Source organism: Takifugu rubripes, chromosome 21, assembly GCF_901000725.2.
Source record: "Takifugu rubripes chromosome 21, fTakRub1.2, whole genome shotgun sequence".
NCBI classification, from domain to species: Eukaryota; Metazoa; Chordata; class Actinopteri; order Tetraodontiformes; family Tetraodontidae; genus Takifugu; species Takifugu rubripes.
The window spans coordinates 5,124,650-5,142,260 of NC_042305.1; the positions used below are offsets into that span (position 1 = coordinate 5,124,650).

The 17,611-nt window shown below is 39.9% G+C and overlaps 2 protein-coding genes across 8 annotated transcripts; one reads left to right on the forward strand and one right to left on the reverse strand.

Moving 5' to 3' along the window:
* Positions 1-185: 185 nt before the first annotated feature.
* araf (A-Raf proto-oncogene, serine/threonine kinase) lies at positions 186-12,305 on the forward strand. 7 transcript variants are annotated; one of them, XM_011619402.2, is made up of 17 exons: positions 186-295; positions 2,633-2,843; positions 4,644-4,747; positions 4,917-5,019; positions 5,166-5,317; positions 5,750-5,830; positions 5,921-6,083; positions 6,186-6,213; positions 6,325-6,455; positions 6,571-6,773; positions 6,848-7,024; positions 7,229-7,275; positions 7,398-7,516; positions 7,595-7,726; positions 7,829-7,894; positions 8,210-8,344; positions 9,247-12,305. In XM_011619402.2, the coding sequence occupies exons 2-17, from the start codon at positions 2,736-2,738 to the stop codon at positions 9,385-9,387; spliced, it is 1,890 nt and encodes a 629-aa protein (XP_011617704.1). In that variant the 5' UTR covers positions 186-295; positions 2,633-2,735; the 3' UTR covers positions 9,388-12,305.
* A 215-nt stretch (positions 12,306-12,520) lies between these two features.
* Positions 12,521-16,029, reverse strand: LOC101074448 (leukocyte surface antigen CD53). The gene is made up of 8 exons (XM_003978092.3): positions 15,870-16,029; positions 15,527-15,608; positions 14,961-15,149; positions 14,031-14,105; positions 13,868-13,960; positions 13,703-13,801; positions 13,555-13,638; positions 12,521-13,200 (listed from the first exon to the last, which is right to left on the reverse strand). The coding sequence occupies exons 2-8, from the start codon at positions 15,587-15,589 to the stop codon at positions 13,129-13,131; spliced, it is 675 nt and encodes a 224-aa protein (XP_003978141.1). The 5' UTR covers positions 15,590-15,608; positions 15,870-16,029; the 3' UTR covers positions 12,521-13,128.
* Between the last annotated feature and the right edge of the window lie 1,582 nt (positions 16,030-17,611).

Genomic DNA, 17,611 nt, shown 5'->3' on the forward strand with positions numbered 1-17,611 from the left:
TGTTTAACAGAGAAATCGTAAATAATAGTGGTACATGAGAGAAATACATTCACAGATGGAGATTTTAATTTCTAATCCGATATTAGTTAAATATACTGTATATGTATGTGGATGTTTACGTGAAGAGGACGAGCTCAGGTGAATATAGACACACGTGGTTAATATCCACCAATGAGAAGACGCTGCTGGCAGAACCGTCCAATGAGGACGAAGCACCGCGGAAGGTTTTCCGCTTTCCTCGAACTTCTGGACATAAGCGATTAGTGATTGAGAAAATTCAAGATGGCAGCCGAAGGTAAGCGGTTAACCTGGCTCCAAAGTTAGTGCAGTTAGCGGGAGAACGACTACTCGTGCGAAGACAGATGTTAAATGGCTAACTACGTTGCTCTACAGTTGAGTCACTAAAAGACGGTGTGTTTTACGGTATTGTAGCTAAAGTGGCTTATAAGTCACCCCCTCCCCCGGTAGTTGGCTAACGCCAACAAACTAGGCTTCATTAAATCTCCAGGACATCTAGTTTTTCAGATAGTGAACGAATCTCCTTCAATCACTGAATGTGCCAGCTAACGGCTAGCTAAAACCGCTTATAGCTCAGCTCTGGGGAATTAACTAATATTTGGATAACTAGTGTGACTATTTCCTTTTACCGTACTATCCTGATATGCACCACTGCACCCTTTTCAAATCTTCTGTTTTAAGTTAAAATTGTTATAGCTGTTTGATATATATATTTAATGTATATATATTTACCCGCTCTTAAATGTCGACTCGCAAAGTAAAGTCCTATGCTAACATAAGCTAGCTACGCTGACGCCAGCTCCTGACGTTAGCCCTGAAGTGGAGAAACTCAAAGATCAAATTCGGCTTCTCCGCTTAGTTTCATCGCGCAAGGTTAAGAAGTTTCACCTGCCGATCTGGCGATAATATACGCAGAAATCTCACATTAGCTATTAGCTACATTAGGTCTTTCGGGAATGAACGTCATTGATCGCTTCTATTTACTGCGACTTTTGGAGTTTTTTGTCTTTTATTTGAAAATAGACTGAAACACCGTTTTAATGGGAACCAGATTATTTTGCTCCGTATTTTAGCTATTAAAACAAAATGTGCTGTTTTATTCCCTGTTTTCTTGCTCATTGCTCTCTGCACCAGGGTTTTCTTTTCCAGTAGCAGGTTTCATCATTGTTTGTGGATCATTACTGTTCATGGAGTTTCTTAAATATAACTGCACTTAAATGTAATGGTTGACTCTAGTTTGACTGAAGGAAATCAATTGCTGTAGATAAACTTTACATTTTAGATGCAAATTTGAAATCTAAATGTAGATGGATACGGATTGTAAATGAGGCATTCTGCAGAATAATGCAGAGATCAGGTCAGCAGTTCTTACTGAGCATTGATCATGTTGGTGTGTGTTTTGCTGGGTTCACGTTTTAGCTCCTGCACATTCATCTTCATGTTTGTCTTACTGGTAATCCAGTGCCAAAGTCTGCCTCAGACATTTGTCGGCTGATAAAACAACCACACCATGAAACACCGAAGGCTGCTGACACTTGTCTTGCGTTTAAGCTTGATTGAGATGTTTTTTTAGTCTGCTGCAGCCCAACATGTCAGGCGACAGCCAGCGGACGATGTTGACCGTCTTACATTTTACCTTTTCTTTTAAAATCATGATAATGCATTTGCATAGATTCCATGTGCTGTTGTGCTCCTTAGAATGGTCTAGTTTTACTTTTGAGGGCTTCAGATGTTAAATCATCTATAATTAATAACTGTCCTCATGTCTGTGCTCTGGTTTAAATGTGTTTTTATGTCTGATGTTTATTTTTCAAGCTCTGTCATTGTGTGATGGACAATAAGGTTGTTTTTTTTAATTTTGAATACTTCTGATAGAAATAAGCATGTCAGCGAAGTGCAATGTGCATTATACTTGTAAGAGAAAAGTAATATGAATGAATTACAGTAAGATAAGTTGTTGCTCCCATTATTTCTGTCTCAAGTTTTGGTTTGTCCTAATTGAACTTTTTTCTGGCCGGTCTTGAATTCCCTCTAGAGGTCGATGATGTTTAACCTTTTAATCTCAGTTGGTTTGGGGCCAAAATTGTCAAACACTGGGCAAAAACGCTTAAGAATAGTTATTGATACTCAACAGTACACAAGGGTACAGAGTAAATCCACAAGTTCTTCAAATAGACAGATTGCTTCCTCACGTGATCGGTTATCAGTTTATTTAAGCTCGTGAATTGGCCCCAAAAATCCTGCTCATGAAAAGTCTTGTTAGTTTTATAGTAGTAACTTGCTAAAACACCTCAGGTTGAAACAAAATGTGTATATTTACATTAAAACTAGTAGGAGCATTTGTACTTGGTATGGAGAGTACTCAAAAGTGCTATCAAACATCGCTTATTGTTAGCTGTAGTTCCATTATCTCATTATAATAAACAATTTTACAATACAATTATGGTACAAATTTAAAACGTGGCTAAATTATTTACCTCTAATAGCTAATTATTTAATAACTAAATAAAATACCAGTGAAGTTAGAGGATTGGGATTGGCCCCGGGTGTCTGTGGTGATTGTTTTAATGGTCTCTAAGTATCCAGACTGAAACCTGTTCCTGTTGTCTTGCAGGTTCCCATTAAAGTGCATCTCTCCAGTGAATATCTGAATTCATGAGGATCTTCTGAGGTTTTTCTCTCCATTCCTCCATCCCTGTCATCACTCGCCTGTCACGATGTCCTCCACCACATCCTACTCTTCTTCTGGAGAGACGAGTCCAGAGGACATTCCCCGGGGTGGAGGCACCATCCGAGTCTACCTTCCCAACAAACAGAGGACAGTGGTGAGCTGACTGTCTGTATGACCCAGGGAATGTCAAAAATGGTTCAGCTTACATCAGTTCTAACACTGACATGATGTCTATACTTCCATTTAATTTAGATTTACCACTCCAGATGCACAATTAGACACTGGTTGCAAAGATCACTTTTAGAGGGGCCGCCATCTTGCCATCTAGACACACATCCTCACTATCAGTCATTCAACTGTGTTACTCTGTGTGCTAATGTTTATTACAGCTGGATGACATAGAACAAGAGAAGTACCTTCAGATCAATAGTAGTTACTGGATCTGACTATTCTCAGGTTTTGTGCAATCTACATGTGTAACTGTTGAATATATTTTTAAATGCATAGAGAAACATTCAGCAGGAGGATTTTAATTTTGATTTCACTCCGATGCATTCAGATGTCTGGGCTGACTGGATCTTAATAAATCGACAATCATTTTATCTTTACCATCAAAAAATTAATAATTTTGTCCCTCAAAGGACAGACAATTTCACACTAGAGTATATGAATGAAAAATCGTAAAATACAACCAAAAATCTATTTTTAGTACATTAAGCTCAACTGTGCCAACTGTCAGTAAATGCAAAAGAAGAATCATTGCATTAACAAAAATGTTATTTCTAATATTGAAATAAAAGGATGTGAAAGAATGCAGGTATAATATTTCACTCTGGTGTGTTGCTGTGATTGGGTGATGTCACCTGTTGATGGAAGCTGTTATGGTTACTGGTGAATGCAGGAACACCCCAGCAGAATCCAGACTGCAGTGATGCTGCTGTCACACAGGTCGGTTAGTGACAGCCACTCAAGGATCATGTGCAAATCCACCCACACCTATTGGATCAGTTTCACATCATTCACCCTTTGAAGACTGGTTTCAGAGTTGTACAAAATCCCACAGTATAAAAAAAAAAAAGCTCAAAGGCTTCTGCGGGTTACTTCAGAGTGTTTGTCAGGAGTGTGTACGACATTCTACGCACACCTACAGCATTTTGGCCACCAGAGATGACAGATGGTGTCCTTGGAGATCTCCCAGACCCGGACAGCTGCAGGATCATTAGGGCAGAAACATGCACACAAGTGATCTGCCGGAGGTCAGTTTGCAGGTCTGTGGCAGTGATCCTCCTGTTACTACATAAAAAGCAGCACAGTTGACAGCAGGCTGGTTCTTTCCCTCTTCATCTTCCATGAGCACTGGCCTGTGTCTCCTCCCTGTGACGCCTTCTTTTGAAGTATGTAGCTTGTGGATAGGCCATCTCTTCCATTTTCCCAACATGATGTGTAATTCATAACCACTGTTGGTTTTAGCTGGGGCAGTGGGGGGGGGGTGAAGGGGGTTGTTTTGAGCGCATCAGCAGTGAGGGTGAACTTTAAAGGTTGTTGATATATTTAAAGTAATTCCACCCATCAGTCGTTCCACATCTGGATCCATAAAGAGCTTTGTGTGGAGGTGGCAGCCCTGGCTACATTTTTCTCTCATCTCTGCATATCAGCCTAAGAATGAGGCCATGAACACTGCCTACAGCAGCATCCATGTCTGCTATAACAGTGTGAACTGCAACAAAAATGAGCATCATAACCTGCATCCAGTCTGTAGTTGAATTACTGCTGCCCCAGCAGAGCAGGAACTGCAACATGCTCTTTACTGGCAAGGTTGCAACAGGCATCATTGTAAAACATGTCAAGAGCGCATCGTAATATAAACGTTGAAACGTTGACAGCTGTGTTTGCTTTAAACATTCTTTGTCCAAAGAAATGTCTCCACTCTTGATCAATCAATTTTCCATTACAGGTAAATGTCCGCCAAGGACAGACTGTGCACGAGAGTCTGGATAAAGCTCTTAAAGTCAGAGGTCTAAACCAGGATTGTTGTGCTGTATTTCGCCTTCTGGAAGGGTAAGCGCACAGTCATTTCTGTCAGTTGTTCTGTTATTTAAGCAGTTGTTAACAAGCTGTCAGGGCATTGTGTTCACAAATAAATCAACTGCTTTTGTGAGTGGAGAACAAACATGTTTATTGAGACGTATCGGCTCAGATTCTCTGTTCTTCTCTGCCTGTTTTGCAGCCGAAAAAGATTGACAGATTGGGATACAGATATCACTCCTCTGGTAGGAGAGGAGCTTCTCGTCGAAGTCCTAGATGATATCCCCCTTACTATGCACAACTTTGTAAGTGCTGTCACACATACCGGTATCTGCACATATTTTACTGTCACAGGAACCTGTCAGGAACCACTGAATCTTCAGCTTTTGGAGCTTTATTTTCTTATTTTCTCTTGTGAAGTATTCCTGTTGTTTCCTCTCCGATTGTGCAGGTTCGGAAAACATTCTTCAAACTGGCTTACTGTGATTTCTGCCACAAGTTTCTGTTTAACGGCTTCAGGTGTCAAACATGTGGCTACAAATTTCACCAGCACTGCAGCAGCAAAGTTCCTACAGTGTGTCTAGACATGGGTACAGCAAAACGGTGAGCTGGGAAAGAATTATGTGTGTTTTTTTTTTTAATATTTTAATTTGCCAGTAAATTCCTGTTTGTGTGGCTCACATGAAATGATATTTATGATAAATCATAACTGCACCTCACACAGAGTGACCTTCAGTTACGCAATACAGAAGGATAAATAATAATAAAATGATGAACAGCAACACATCGCTCATTTTCCAATCCACAGAAGTTATACTTATTTATATTTAATCAGTTGATTCTATGACGGGCACCTGAATGAAATTGCTGTGAGTTTAATTCTACATAAATTTCTGATGATATTTACAGAGCAGACATTGCCTGTAATTATTTTTTTTATTTTTAATTATTAGCACTGACGGCTAATGAAAAGCCAAAATTCAGAGATTGTCTGTCTTTTTTTTAATGCTGCTTTGTTTGCATCTATGATTCCAGTGTCGGTGTAGATGAATACCCACAGATACTTTTGTCTGAAAATTCGCCATCACAGAGTAACCTAACCCCAGAGCCTGCTGGGTAAGTTCTGGCCCAAATACTGCCAATACTGCAGCATAGTTTAGGTTGATGTTCCTCAGATAAATATTGGGACGACCTTTCTTGTTGCAGGATGGACCTTTCCCCAACTCCAGCATTTCACTTCCCCATGCCAGGTGGAGATGGTCAGTCTTTACAAAGGCATCGTTCTACCTCCACTCCCAATGTTCACATGGTCAGCACGGTGGGCCCAGCTGGTGCCAGCATTATAGAGGTCCGTGCTGTTGGAACAGAAGTAAACCTTTCCTTTTTCCGCAGTTGATGCATTTACAAAACTGTTAAGTGGCTTCTTAAAAATGCATTTAAATGCATTTCTAATGCTTCTTTCCATTTTTAGGAAGTAATTAAATTCAACAACATATTGGGTATGTTCTCTTTTTGTTAAATGTCTCCTTCTGTTGCAGTTATTGTATTCATACATTGACTATGGTGGGGTTTTTTTTGGTTTTTTTTTATAAAACTGCTTATTAATTTAGGTCCTGAGCCATCACCAAAACTCTCCACCAGTCCACCATCTTCGTTTGGCTCTCCTGGCCGCCGACCCCCCAAGTCCCCCTCTGAACAGAAAGAACGCAAACCCTCCTCATCTGATGATAAAAAGAAAGTTGTACGTGACCTTTTTTTCTCTCTCTCTCTTTCACAGTCGCCATCCTTCACAGCAGAGACTTTGGGGATTTTCTAAATAACCAATGCTGTCTAATTTCAATTGTACTGTGTTTCAGCACCGGGGGGGTTACAGAGACTCCAGTTACTACTGGGAGGTCCACCCTAGAGAAGTGACCATTCAGAAGAGGATTGGTACGGGTTCATTTGGAACAGTCTTCAAGGGCAAGTGGCATGGAGATGTAGCAGTCAAGATACTCAAAGTGACTGAGCCAACGCCTGAGCAGCTGCAGGCTTTCAAAAACGAAATGCAAGTCCTGCGGTAAGCACTGCTGCAGCTCTTGGTGAACAAAACAAAATGTCTTTTTTTAACCTTGCTTTGCCTGTTATTTGCAGGAAAACTCGCCACGTCAATATTCTGCTGTTCATGGGCTACATGACAAAGCCCAACTTTGCCATCATCACGCAATGGTGTGAAGGTAGCAGTCTCTACCGTCATCTGCATGTCACAGAAACCAAATTTGACACAATGCGTCGCATCGATGTGGCCAGACAAACGGCCCAGGGCATGGAGTAAGGCTTGCACCATTTCACTCTATCCCCTCATTGCTTTGAATGATTCAACAATATAGTTGCTTATGATCATGAAATGTTTCCATTGTGTGATAATCTGCTGTTTCAGCATCCGTCTTCGGAAGTTCAGCAATTGAAGCTGGATTTTCTTTCTTCTGCATGGTCAGTTTGACAGATGTTTGATCATTTCCATGTGTTTTTCAGTTACCTTCATGCGAAGAACATAATCCATCGAGATCTCAAATCAAACAGTATCCTTTTGTTTTATGAATGTTGAAGACAACAGTTTGAAGGACACTGTAGCTCGGCAAGTCCAGTTCAACCTTTGTCATCCGTCAGGAACTCACTGGTCTATTATCCTGAACTCTGCTAGATATTTTTCTCCACGAGGGCTGGACCGTTAAGATTGGAGATTTTGGTCTGGCCACAGTGAAATCTCGGTGGAGTGGCTCCAAACAGGTAGAACAGCCAAGTGGATCCATTCTGTGGATGGTAAGCTTTCCAAAACATCTGAAGGTCTGTATATATTTGTTAGTTTAAAATGTAAAACTTGTTTTTTTTATTTTTTAGGCTCCTGAAGTCATCCGAATGCAGGACAGTAACCCATATACGTTCCAGTCTGATGTTTATGCTTATGGAGTGGTTCTGTTTGAACTGATGTCAGGAAGCCTGCCCTATTCCAATATCAACAACAGAGATCAGGTACAATTCATTTAGAGGGAATCTGGGTTATGTTGCTCTAATGGCACAAAATCAAATAAGTTTTAACCAAATATCAAATGAAAGTTGTTTACGCTCCCACAGAGAACTATTTTCTATATCTTTGATCCCTCAATCCTAAAGCCTTTTCGGCAACAGTCTTTCCAGCAGGTGAGTTTGTATGACAGGAGGTTTCTAAATTACAGAATTTACATGAGTTACAGGAACTTAAGGACTTCAAGTGAAGGAATTGTTGTAGTTTAAAACAAACCAGCAGATTTTAAGCTTCCACATGCACAGATGGTGTTAGAAAGTGTCTATTTTAGTTTTTAGGATCATTTCTTGGAAGAAAAGTCAGGAGGAACTTATCAAATGGACAGTCGGCTGTTTATTTATCTGCACGGGAGCTAATTACTTTTTTAATTTTCAGTTGCAATTTTTAATTGTGTGTGTATCCAAATAAATAATTCCTCTTTTCTTTCACAGATCATCTTTATGGTTGGACGTGGTTATTTGTCTCCAGATCTCACTAAAATCTTTAGTACATCACCCAAGTCGATGAAAAGGCTCATCGTTGACTGCCTGAAGTTCAAACGTGATGAGAGGCCCTTATTTCCACAGGTGAGGTGTACAGCACCCAAGTGCCACGGCCAAGAGAATCTGGACTTTACACAAAATTAAGATAACAATCTAGACATGTCGCGGGCTTTATCCAGATTTGCCTTGAGGGGGCAGTATTTCACTTCTGCAAATGACGCTGATGAGGGTGTGGATACTTGTACAGTGGCAAGAAAAAGTCTGAAACCCTTTCGAAATGTCATTATTTTCTGTGTTTATTTTTCATAAAGTGTCATTTGATTTTTATCTAGATCAGTTATGTATGTTTGTATTGACAAATATGATGTGTCTAAAATCACACGTCTTTCATGTCTTTTAATTAATGACCTCAAAAGAGGTCAGGACACATTCTTCCTAAATGCTTTACATCTTTTGGGGTCATGGGGAGGTTACGCAATGGGCAAAGGCAGGTCCACCCTTGGATGAGTCACCAGTTCATCGCAGGTCCCTATATAAACATTTGAGGGTTAAGTACCTTGCTTAAGTTCACCTTGGCAGCGCTGTGTTCTGGCACCTGAGCCACCACCGCACACCACCTTTTCAGGACAAATTTGTCAATACATTTGACAAGATGAATATCAGATCACATTTAATGAGAAAATAATGCTGAAGTTCCAAGAATGTCACTTCATGCCACTTTGCATTAATACAAGTATGTATTAATCTTTGTTAGCATTAACAGCTGAAACATGCTAAAATCTGCACAGCTGACTGTGTCAAACTCCTTTTCATTTGTTTCTGCGCATTTGCGGATTCTTGTAGGTTAACAACAATGACCAACACAACTTTGGTCTTCATCTTGAAAATAAATTGTGACTGAATATGTGGTAGATGACAAATTATTTGGTTGTTGGGTTATACAATCCCAAGGTAGATGTTCACATTACCTTCTTTTTCCTTGTCAGATCCTGGTAGCTATCGAGCAAGTTCAAGACCTCCTGCCAAAAATAGAGCAGAGTCGCTCAGAGCCGTCACTTCATCGGGCTGTCAATGCAGAAGATCTGAACCCACTCCTGTTCCACACCACCAGACTCCTGCCCCTGTAACGGCAGCACTTTTCGGGTAGAAGGGTCTCATCACCCTGGTTGAAAGCACAACTTTGGACTGAGAGACTTCAGACTGAGTGTCTTCTCTGTAAAACAGTCAGCTGATTCCTTCACAGCCCCTGGAGCTGTAGCACTCAACACACATCTCTACTGGCGGGAACGATCACAACATACTCGCAACACTTTCTGACACACCATAAATCATTCCACGCTGAAGCTCCTGGTTCAGGGTATGTGATCCCATTCCACATTGGTCCCTTTTTGTCTGATTTTATATATATATATATATATATATATATATATATATATCACACTGAGGGAGTAGAGTGAGATTGCAGCATGTGTTTTTTTTCTGAAAAAGCTTAATGAATGAAACACAGCTACATACTTCACTTGAGTTTTTCTTGTGATATAAGATGGTCGATGACAAAGAACATCCCAGTTCAGTTGTAATGACCATCTTAAACTGGCTAGACATGCGTTGATTTCAAATATCATTGTTGGTTCTCGATCTTGGTATCCCTTCTTGCAACCAATCAACTCATTCAATATGTATCCACCAGAGTCTCCATCTGTGTGTGCACAGACCATCCTCCTAGTTCAAACCAAACTGAACACAACATGGTGACACCCTGATGTGGTTCTTCTCATAAACTGGGCTGCAGCCTCCAGAGTGTTTATTTGACAGTCAACCTAAGGTCCTTTAGTATCACCATTAATTATTAGGAAATAGATGTGAACTAATGAGGAATCAATAAATTCTAGTAATGTTCTGTCTTAATGGTTCATTCTAGCAGCTGCTAATGTTTAATCCTCTCTGTTTCTGTTAGCTGCCATCCAGCACTCCAGCTCCTAAGTGGGCCTTGCAAGGGTGTTGGAGTCAGTCTGGAGTAGCCAGAGAAAACCTGTGCAGGCGCAGGAAGGACATGCAAACCACACAGGGAGGTCCGAAATTGGACTCAAACTCGGAACCTTCTGGCGACACAGATTCCGTTGTGTAAATGGTCGGTTCCACTTCTAAACCATGAGTTCTTGGTCAATCAGATCCCTTCACACAGTTATCTTGATGATATACTGGAAAAACCTGAACTTAAGTAACATGACAACAACAGTAACATGATCTTTATGGCCCTCAGAATTTGAAATAAAGTATAAAATCAAAGTCATAATTAAAAACTGAGTTGATATTTATGAGATCTGGATCTGTTTTGGTTTACTGACTCTAACCAGATTAATCATCCGTAGACTTAAAACCTGTACTGTTGTCAAACATGGCTCTGATTTTATTGCCTTTAATCCTGTTGAGGGCTTCGACTGGCATTTATCTTGTCCTTCTGAAGAAATGCGTGAGCCATAATTCAATTTCAAATGTAATATTGGATGTCACTGTCACCTTATTACCTATAGACAGGTAAAATTGATGTTCCTGATTAAAAACACACCTTGACTTGTTTAATCAACAGTGGGATTTTAAAGCGCGAGTTATTTTCTTCATTTTCGTCACAAAACACAATAGGGTCTCACAGCAAATGTAATGAATGATCTAAAACACACACAAATACCTACATAAAATCCCTAACCAGGCTCATATATGCTGAACAAGTTGGTATATCATATTTTATGATTATTAAATTCCTAATTTGCCTGAAATTGGGGATGTGAAGGGCTTTTCAGGACTACTTCAACATTGGGATATACTGCAATCTCTGTGGCGCTCATTCTGTGGGACAATGGCCTGTCATTTATTGTGACCTTTTTTTCCAAAGTATGTACATTTTATTTTTATCCTTTATATATATTAAACTTTAAATCAATTAATTTGAGGACTTGGAGGTGCAACATAGTAGAGGAGGAGGGAGTTGTAGTGAAGGGGTGAGTATGGATAACGATATCTACCATATATATCATCATACCTTTGCTATTTCTGGGGGATAATACTTTATTTGCCAGTACAGGAAATTTTAGATTGCAGTGTTTTCTTGAGCCAGTCTAACCGTTGTTGATTGCCCTCTACAGGCAGCGGCTCGTCATTGCAGTTATTTTGGTTCATTTCCCTACCGTTTCCTGCATGTACCTTGGACTTCTGTTCTCTACAGAATTGTCAAAAATACTGTATCTGTGGTCTCTCTACTTATGTCTTTACTCAATTCTGACTGAAAAGTGATTACGGTGAAAAACTTCAAGCTGTTATGTCTTTAAAAAGATAAATTTGTCATTCTGTCTCATCTCTTTCACTGAGTCACTGTAGGGGGCTGGTTTAAACACTTCCTCTTTTTTTGTCACTTCTGTTTTTTTGCCTTCAGATGTTTTTCAGAAACTTGAGAGATGAAGATATTAAGCGATAGGTTTAATCACATAAATAATTGGCAAACTGTCAGTGAACCGCTGAATATTAGGTTTTGTCTCCAGTACTTCACACACTGTTGGATTGTTTGTTTTCCTAGTTTTGAGGGGACGTGACCTTACATTGACCTGTGTTTTTGCCACAGAAGTATGAAAATGCGGCATGTAGGTTAAATGCTGCATTTTGCATCCATGTTTGTTAATGGGGAGCTCAGTAGCTTTAACATTAACTTTTAAAAATACTTTTTCCTCAAAGGATGAACCTGACACCCCCTTCACCAAACTAGGATCTAGTTTTTCCTCTGTCTTTTCATATCTACAGCTGAGTTATAGTGTATTTAAAGTTTGAGATGTCAGGGCTGTTTAGTTTGCAATAAATCCAATTCTGCTGTGTACAGTTACATTTTTAATTACAGAAATTGTACTTATTTCTATTTTTGTGTGATGTTTTAAGAACAAATTGTGTTAAAATATAAAGGAAATTCTAGCTTTTTATGTGTTTTTTTTTTTTAGTTTTTGTCTTAAAATATTGATGCAGGTTATATTCTTTAAATAAATTCATCTTTTGTGCAGTTTTTCTGGCTTTGTCATGTTATGATTTTTGAGAACAAGAGTCAGAAGAAGGGAATAGGGGAAAAAGATCTAGCATGTTTGAAAAGAGGAAGAGCTGATGGTTGACTGAAGCACAGGGGTAGAACAGGATGTGGTGAGCGCGCACCCTAACTGCAAACTCTTAAATCGGCGACAATGTGAAAATGAGGGGGTATAAACGAAATATTTATAGCAAGGTTGGTGTGTCATTTGTTCTTCTCATTTTTATTTTGAAATTCTGAATTGAAAAAAGTATTCTTGGATTTTGCATCTGATGGCGAGAGTGTTTCCTCTGGTTTTTTTTCATACTTTGGTGACTTATTGGATTATTTTAGCAGATGTTAAACTTTAACATTTGAGTTGTTAACGTCTTGAGTTTGGTAAAATTGTACAGATGGTGACAAACAAATACACCCTCATGAAGTGAAACGATGCATTCACTGAACCTAAAAACACTGCTCCTCTTTGGACTTAGACTTAAAGACCATTATGTTTATTGTATTAAAAGTCTCCAGAGGCTGTTAAAGCTCACTCTGCTTTGTCCACAGAAACAACAGCTGACTTCAATTTGAGAAATACTTTTTAAACTTTTATCTTGTTTTTATGCCATTGGATTCAACCGTGAATAATATTGTTTAAATATGTAGAAATGATGCACAGACCTCAAAAGCTTTCATAGGTTTTCTTTCATCTTTTTTGATAGAAAAGAAAAAATATATAAATAAACACATTGTGGAATATGCGACTGCTGTTCTGTATCTGTCCTACATAAAGAGCTCAATTTGTAATGAAGACACAGGTTGGTGTCTACAGCTTGTATCCCAGTCCAGATTTGCTGATGTGACAGAAGAGTGTCATGGCAAAGCACATTCCCAACACCTGTGGAGAAGCAAGAGTTGTTACAGGTCAGCCCCAACACCAACATTTGTTACACAGTTCTTCTTTTTTAAACTTTAATATGCACAATATTTATGAAATGAGTCAACTGACTCCAGAACCTTAACTCAAAAAGAAATAGGGTTTGGCCACCTCCAATACCCCTTGAAACTATGTGGATTTGGTCTGAACAAGAGGGATGCGGGTCAGTGATTAGGCATCACATGAACCACAAAGGTGGCTGAAGGCTGAACTAAAAGCCGAGGGAGAAACCAGTCCTCTCAACTACCTGGTTGATCACGGGTCCATGGCTCACCTGTGCTCGTGAGCAGTGACGATAAAAAGTAAATGATTTACCTCAATAATGCAGATCACGATGACGGAAATCCCCGTGGTTAGATAGTTTTCCTCAAACCGATTCTTTAATACCTCCAAACAGCCCTGCAGACAGAGGAGCGTTAGGTGGAGCGACGATAAAGGAGGCAACTTTCACCACGGTGTTTACCGTTTTGTATGCAGCAGACCCGTTGCAGGAGGACACACAGCAGGAATTGGGAATATTGGTGCCCCAGTCTGTATAATTATTTACCCCACAGCACCCCAGCTGAAACACAGAACATTCAGGATAAATTGGGCCCTTGTACCTTTAACCAGACTCTTTCAGTCTCACCTTATTCTGAACCAGATCCCAATTGCCCATCCCTTCTGTGGAGTTTGCCTTCTGAAGATCACGAAACAATTCCTCCTTTACTTTATCACCAATCTGGTGAAGGGACAGTTACGGGTTATGAAAAGGCACGTCAAGAAAGGTGATGCGTGAGTGTGGGACTCACCTGTGACTCATTTATCAGCAGTATACACGCCGCGGTCAGCTCCATCAGCATCAGGAGAAACAGGAGCAGGAAAAACTGCCAGAAATCACAGCCACAATCCAACCATCAGCATCGGATTCTGCATTAATGACATTTTCTTGAACACATTCACAATCAAGTATCAAGTAAATACCACATATCGAAGCTTTTTAATTCATTAAGGGGCACCCGTTTTGACCTATTTATTGCATCATTAACTAAGAGAACACCAACTATAAGCTGTTAATTACTGCTAATGGTCAGTATGACCCTCATGAGGTGGGTCTTAGTTAATGCTTTGTAATGAATAATATGGCACTACAATGCTGCTATTACACGTTAGTAAGCAGGTAGTTAATGGTTAGTCTGCGCTATCTTAATTAGGAAAGTTATAATCATGAGCTGTAACTGAATAAAATACTCTTGATAAAATATGTAAAAGGACAACAACAGTCAGGTAACATTGTAGCCGAGTTTAAGGAAGTGATGCTTTTGTTAACCGCTGTGTTTGCACAGAGAGCCGCTGTTCTAATCTGAGCTCTGCTTAGGTCGACTCGTGTTGAAGTACGCACCCAGCCAGCCAGCCCCACAGCTGGAGGGCCAGACCGTGCTCTCATCTTTTTCCAGTTAAGAGTGAGTTTCTCCTGTTTGGGGATAAGACTCTGGGTGTCTGTAAAGTCCCTTGAGACCATCTGAACTGTTGCTGTATGAATAAAGTTAAACTGGACTGAACTCTAGATAAAATTTATGGAAACTGGAAGAGAAACTAACCCACCTGTTGAGTCAGCATGTTTTGCTAAGAATCTAGTCTAAACATGTTGACTGTATTTTCAGTAACCATATCGAATTCAACAAATTAATGTTATTTCTTAGTCGCATGAAATAAGGAAAGCAAACTGAAAGTTGGTGCACCGTCAGCAGGAGGCAGCGGTTTTCCTTCAGAGCCCCCATGAAACCGAGGAAGGACACACACGTGATGATGATGCCGCTGACGAGAAGAATGTTGGCCATGTTGAAGCTGGCAAGGCTGGGGGTAAGCACGGCCATCCTGAAGTTCATCAGCAGCCAGATGCCAAGGCCGAGCACAGCCACGCCACAAATCTAACCATAGAATAGCTAATTTCAGCAAACACGAGTGCTTCAAAGCTGCATTTCAACATGGACACAGGCTCAGGACCCTGCAGGCTGAAGTTCCCCTGAGCAAGATCCTGAACTCTGTGTCCATACACGTTTAAATGTTACTAAAGGCTCATCACGTCCCACCACATTAAACTTTATATGGAATAAGCCACCCCCCATAGAGAGGAACCCCCTTATCTGAGACTGTGAACTATAACATTAGGACATATTTATCTTCAGGATTTCTGCACACTTAGACTTGTTGTTTAATAAAAGTCTAAGCATGAATCATCCTATACTTCAAATGTTAAGACACATTATTATTATTATTATTATTATTATTATAAGGATATACATACAAAACAGAGGAAGTTGGCTGCACACATGGTGAACTTTAAACACTTCAGACACCTCTGAGCCATTTTTAACCTGTGACGAGACCTGCGGCACAAGAACAACCTGGTCATTTAACACAGTAAAAATGAAGCGGTCAGAGGGCGAAAGTGCTGCTTAAACTCTTCTCAAAATAACATCCGAGATTGAAAACAAAGGAGATTATTCGCAACATTTGTGACTGTAAAACCCTTTAGTGTTAAATAGTAATGAACTTCAGTGTAAAAACGCAAGCTACCGGTACTTTGATTTTTTGTTATTTTTGTGAAGATCGTTTTTGTTTTCTAACAAGAAAAGTTAATTTCTTACCTTGTTTGTAAAAGCTGGAATAAAATGCAGGCGTTGCTGATACTTCTCTCTCTCGTCTGAAGCAGATAGTCACGCAGGCTTCAACAGGTTTTTCCGACTTCCTCTTTCTCTCCGTCTGTTGCATGGAAATGGTAAAACTGCAAAAGTCCGGAAGAAACAAAATAGTAGAAATCCCCCTTCTAAATTTTTATTCACAAAAAGGGAGTGAATCACAGACAGTTTCTCTCTTTGAATTACAATCAGAACTAAGCTGACACATCTGGGTGCAGTTATGGAATGTGGAGTTTGATTGTTGTACATATGTGACTGCAGGGCAAACAGTCTGATCCCTCCTGGATTTGTTCAAATCCATTTCATTACTTGTGCATTTGAGTGTGCATACTTCCACCCAGTCTGAAAAAGAAAGGGTTAATCGAGGATTTGATGTTTTTTTTAGGATGGAATCATGGAGGGTTTCAGTCTTTAAGATTTAGTCCTTAATAATGATCTCTGCAGGAATGACAGAGGTCTGACAATCTGTCAACATCAGTCAAAAGCAAATATCATCAGAGGGTAGAAGTAGGACATACAGTTTGTTATACATGGCTGCCATCTGAGTGGGATGAAAAGAATTGTTAAAAGGCCTTAGGTAGTACCTAAGTTAGAGCAGAGACTGATTACTTAAGTAACCGTTTCTTCTCAGACACTATTTGGTCACCATCACTGAAGCTTGAGACTGAAACTCACACCTACACACACACACACACAGAACTATTAGAGTTCTAGGGTCCTATTGTAAACGAGGGTCACACAAGAATGGGTGGGAGTCATGATCATAACGGGTGGACAGAAAATCTGCTATTTTAATCTTTTAAAATTCTAAAATATCTTGTCAATTCTCTATTAATTAACATATAGGCTAGCTGTTAGCTTAGTAAAACAGTGGATAAAAACCATCATCATTTTCTGTTAACTGTCAGGTATGCCTAATTAGGGTCGGGGGGGTGGGGGGGGGGGGGTGTTCCACTATCTTTCCACTATCTGCTGCCCACTTGCTGAGTTTAAAATGACTCAATGTAACCCAGGAGACTTCAGGAAGCTCCATTTAAATTTGGAGATTCAATTGACTCAGAGTAACCCCTTCCCCTTCTCCACCCCCACCACCACCCCCACCAACCCACAGACTGTTTAATTAAACTTTTTTGTTGTTGTGAACTCAGCAGGTTGGACTTAAGCTGTTGGGGGAGGGTCTGTGTGTGTGTGTGTGTGTGTGTGTGTGTGTGTGTGTGTGTGTGCTGGGGGGTAAAGAATTCTGCCCTGATAGTCACAGGATTAGTTCCCTTTATCTCTTGTCCCTAAAGGTGGGGGTGGAAGCAAGAAAACATCATCCAGGAGCTTCAGACCGTTGTCAGGACCTGCAGTGAACACACAAAGTGGTTTTAACCTACAGATTTGAGATGTTTGCATAAAAGTTTCAAAAATAAGTCGATTGTGCATCTTTTCAATGAACAGTCAACTGGAGAAAAACACATTTTCTTAAGCTTCTTAAATCTGGGTGATGAGAAGAAGCAGATTACTGGAAGAGCAGATTTGAAGACAATACGGCCAATTTCTATTGTTTAATGTACGTGTCTTTAATGTACTTTCTGGATTTAAATTCTGAGAAAATGTAAAGTCTTCAAAGTTTTTGTTTAGGTCATACTTTTAAAAATATACAGACACAAGCCAAACCAACAACAACATGAAGTAATACAAGTGAATAG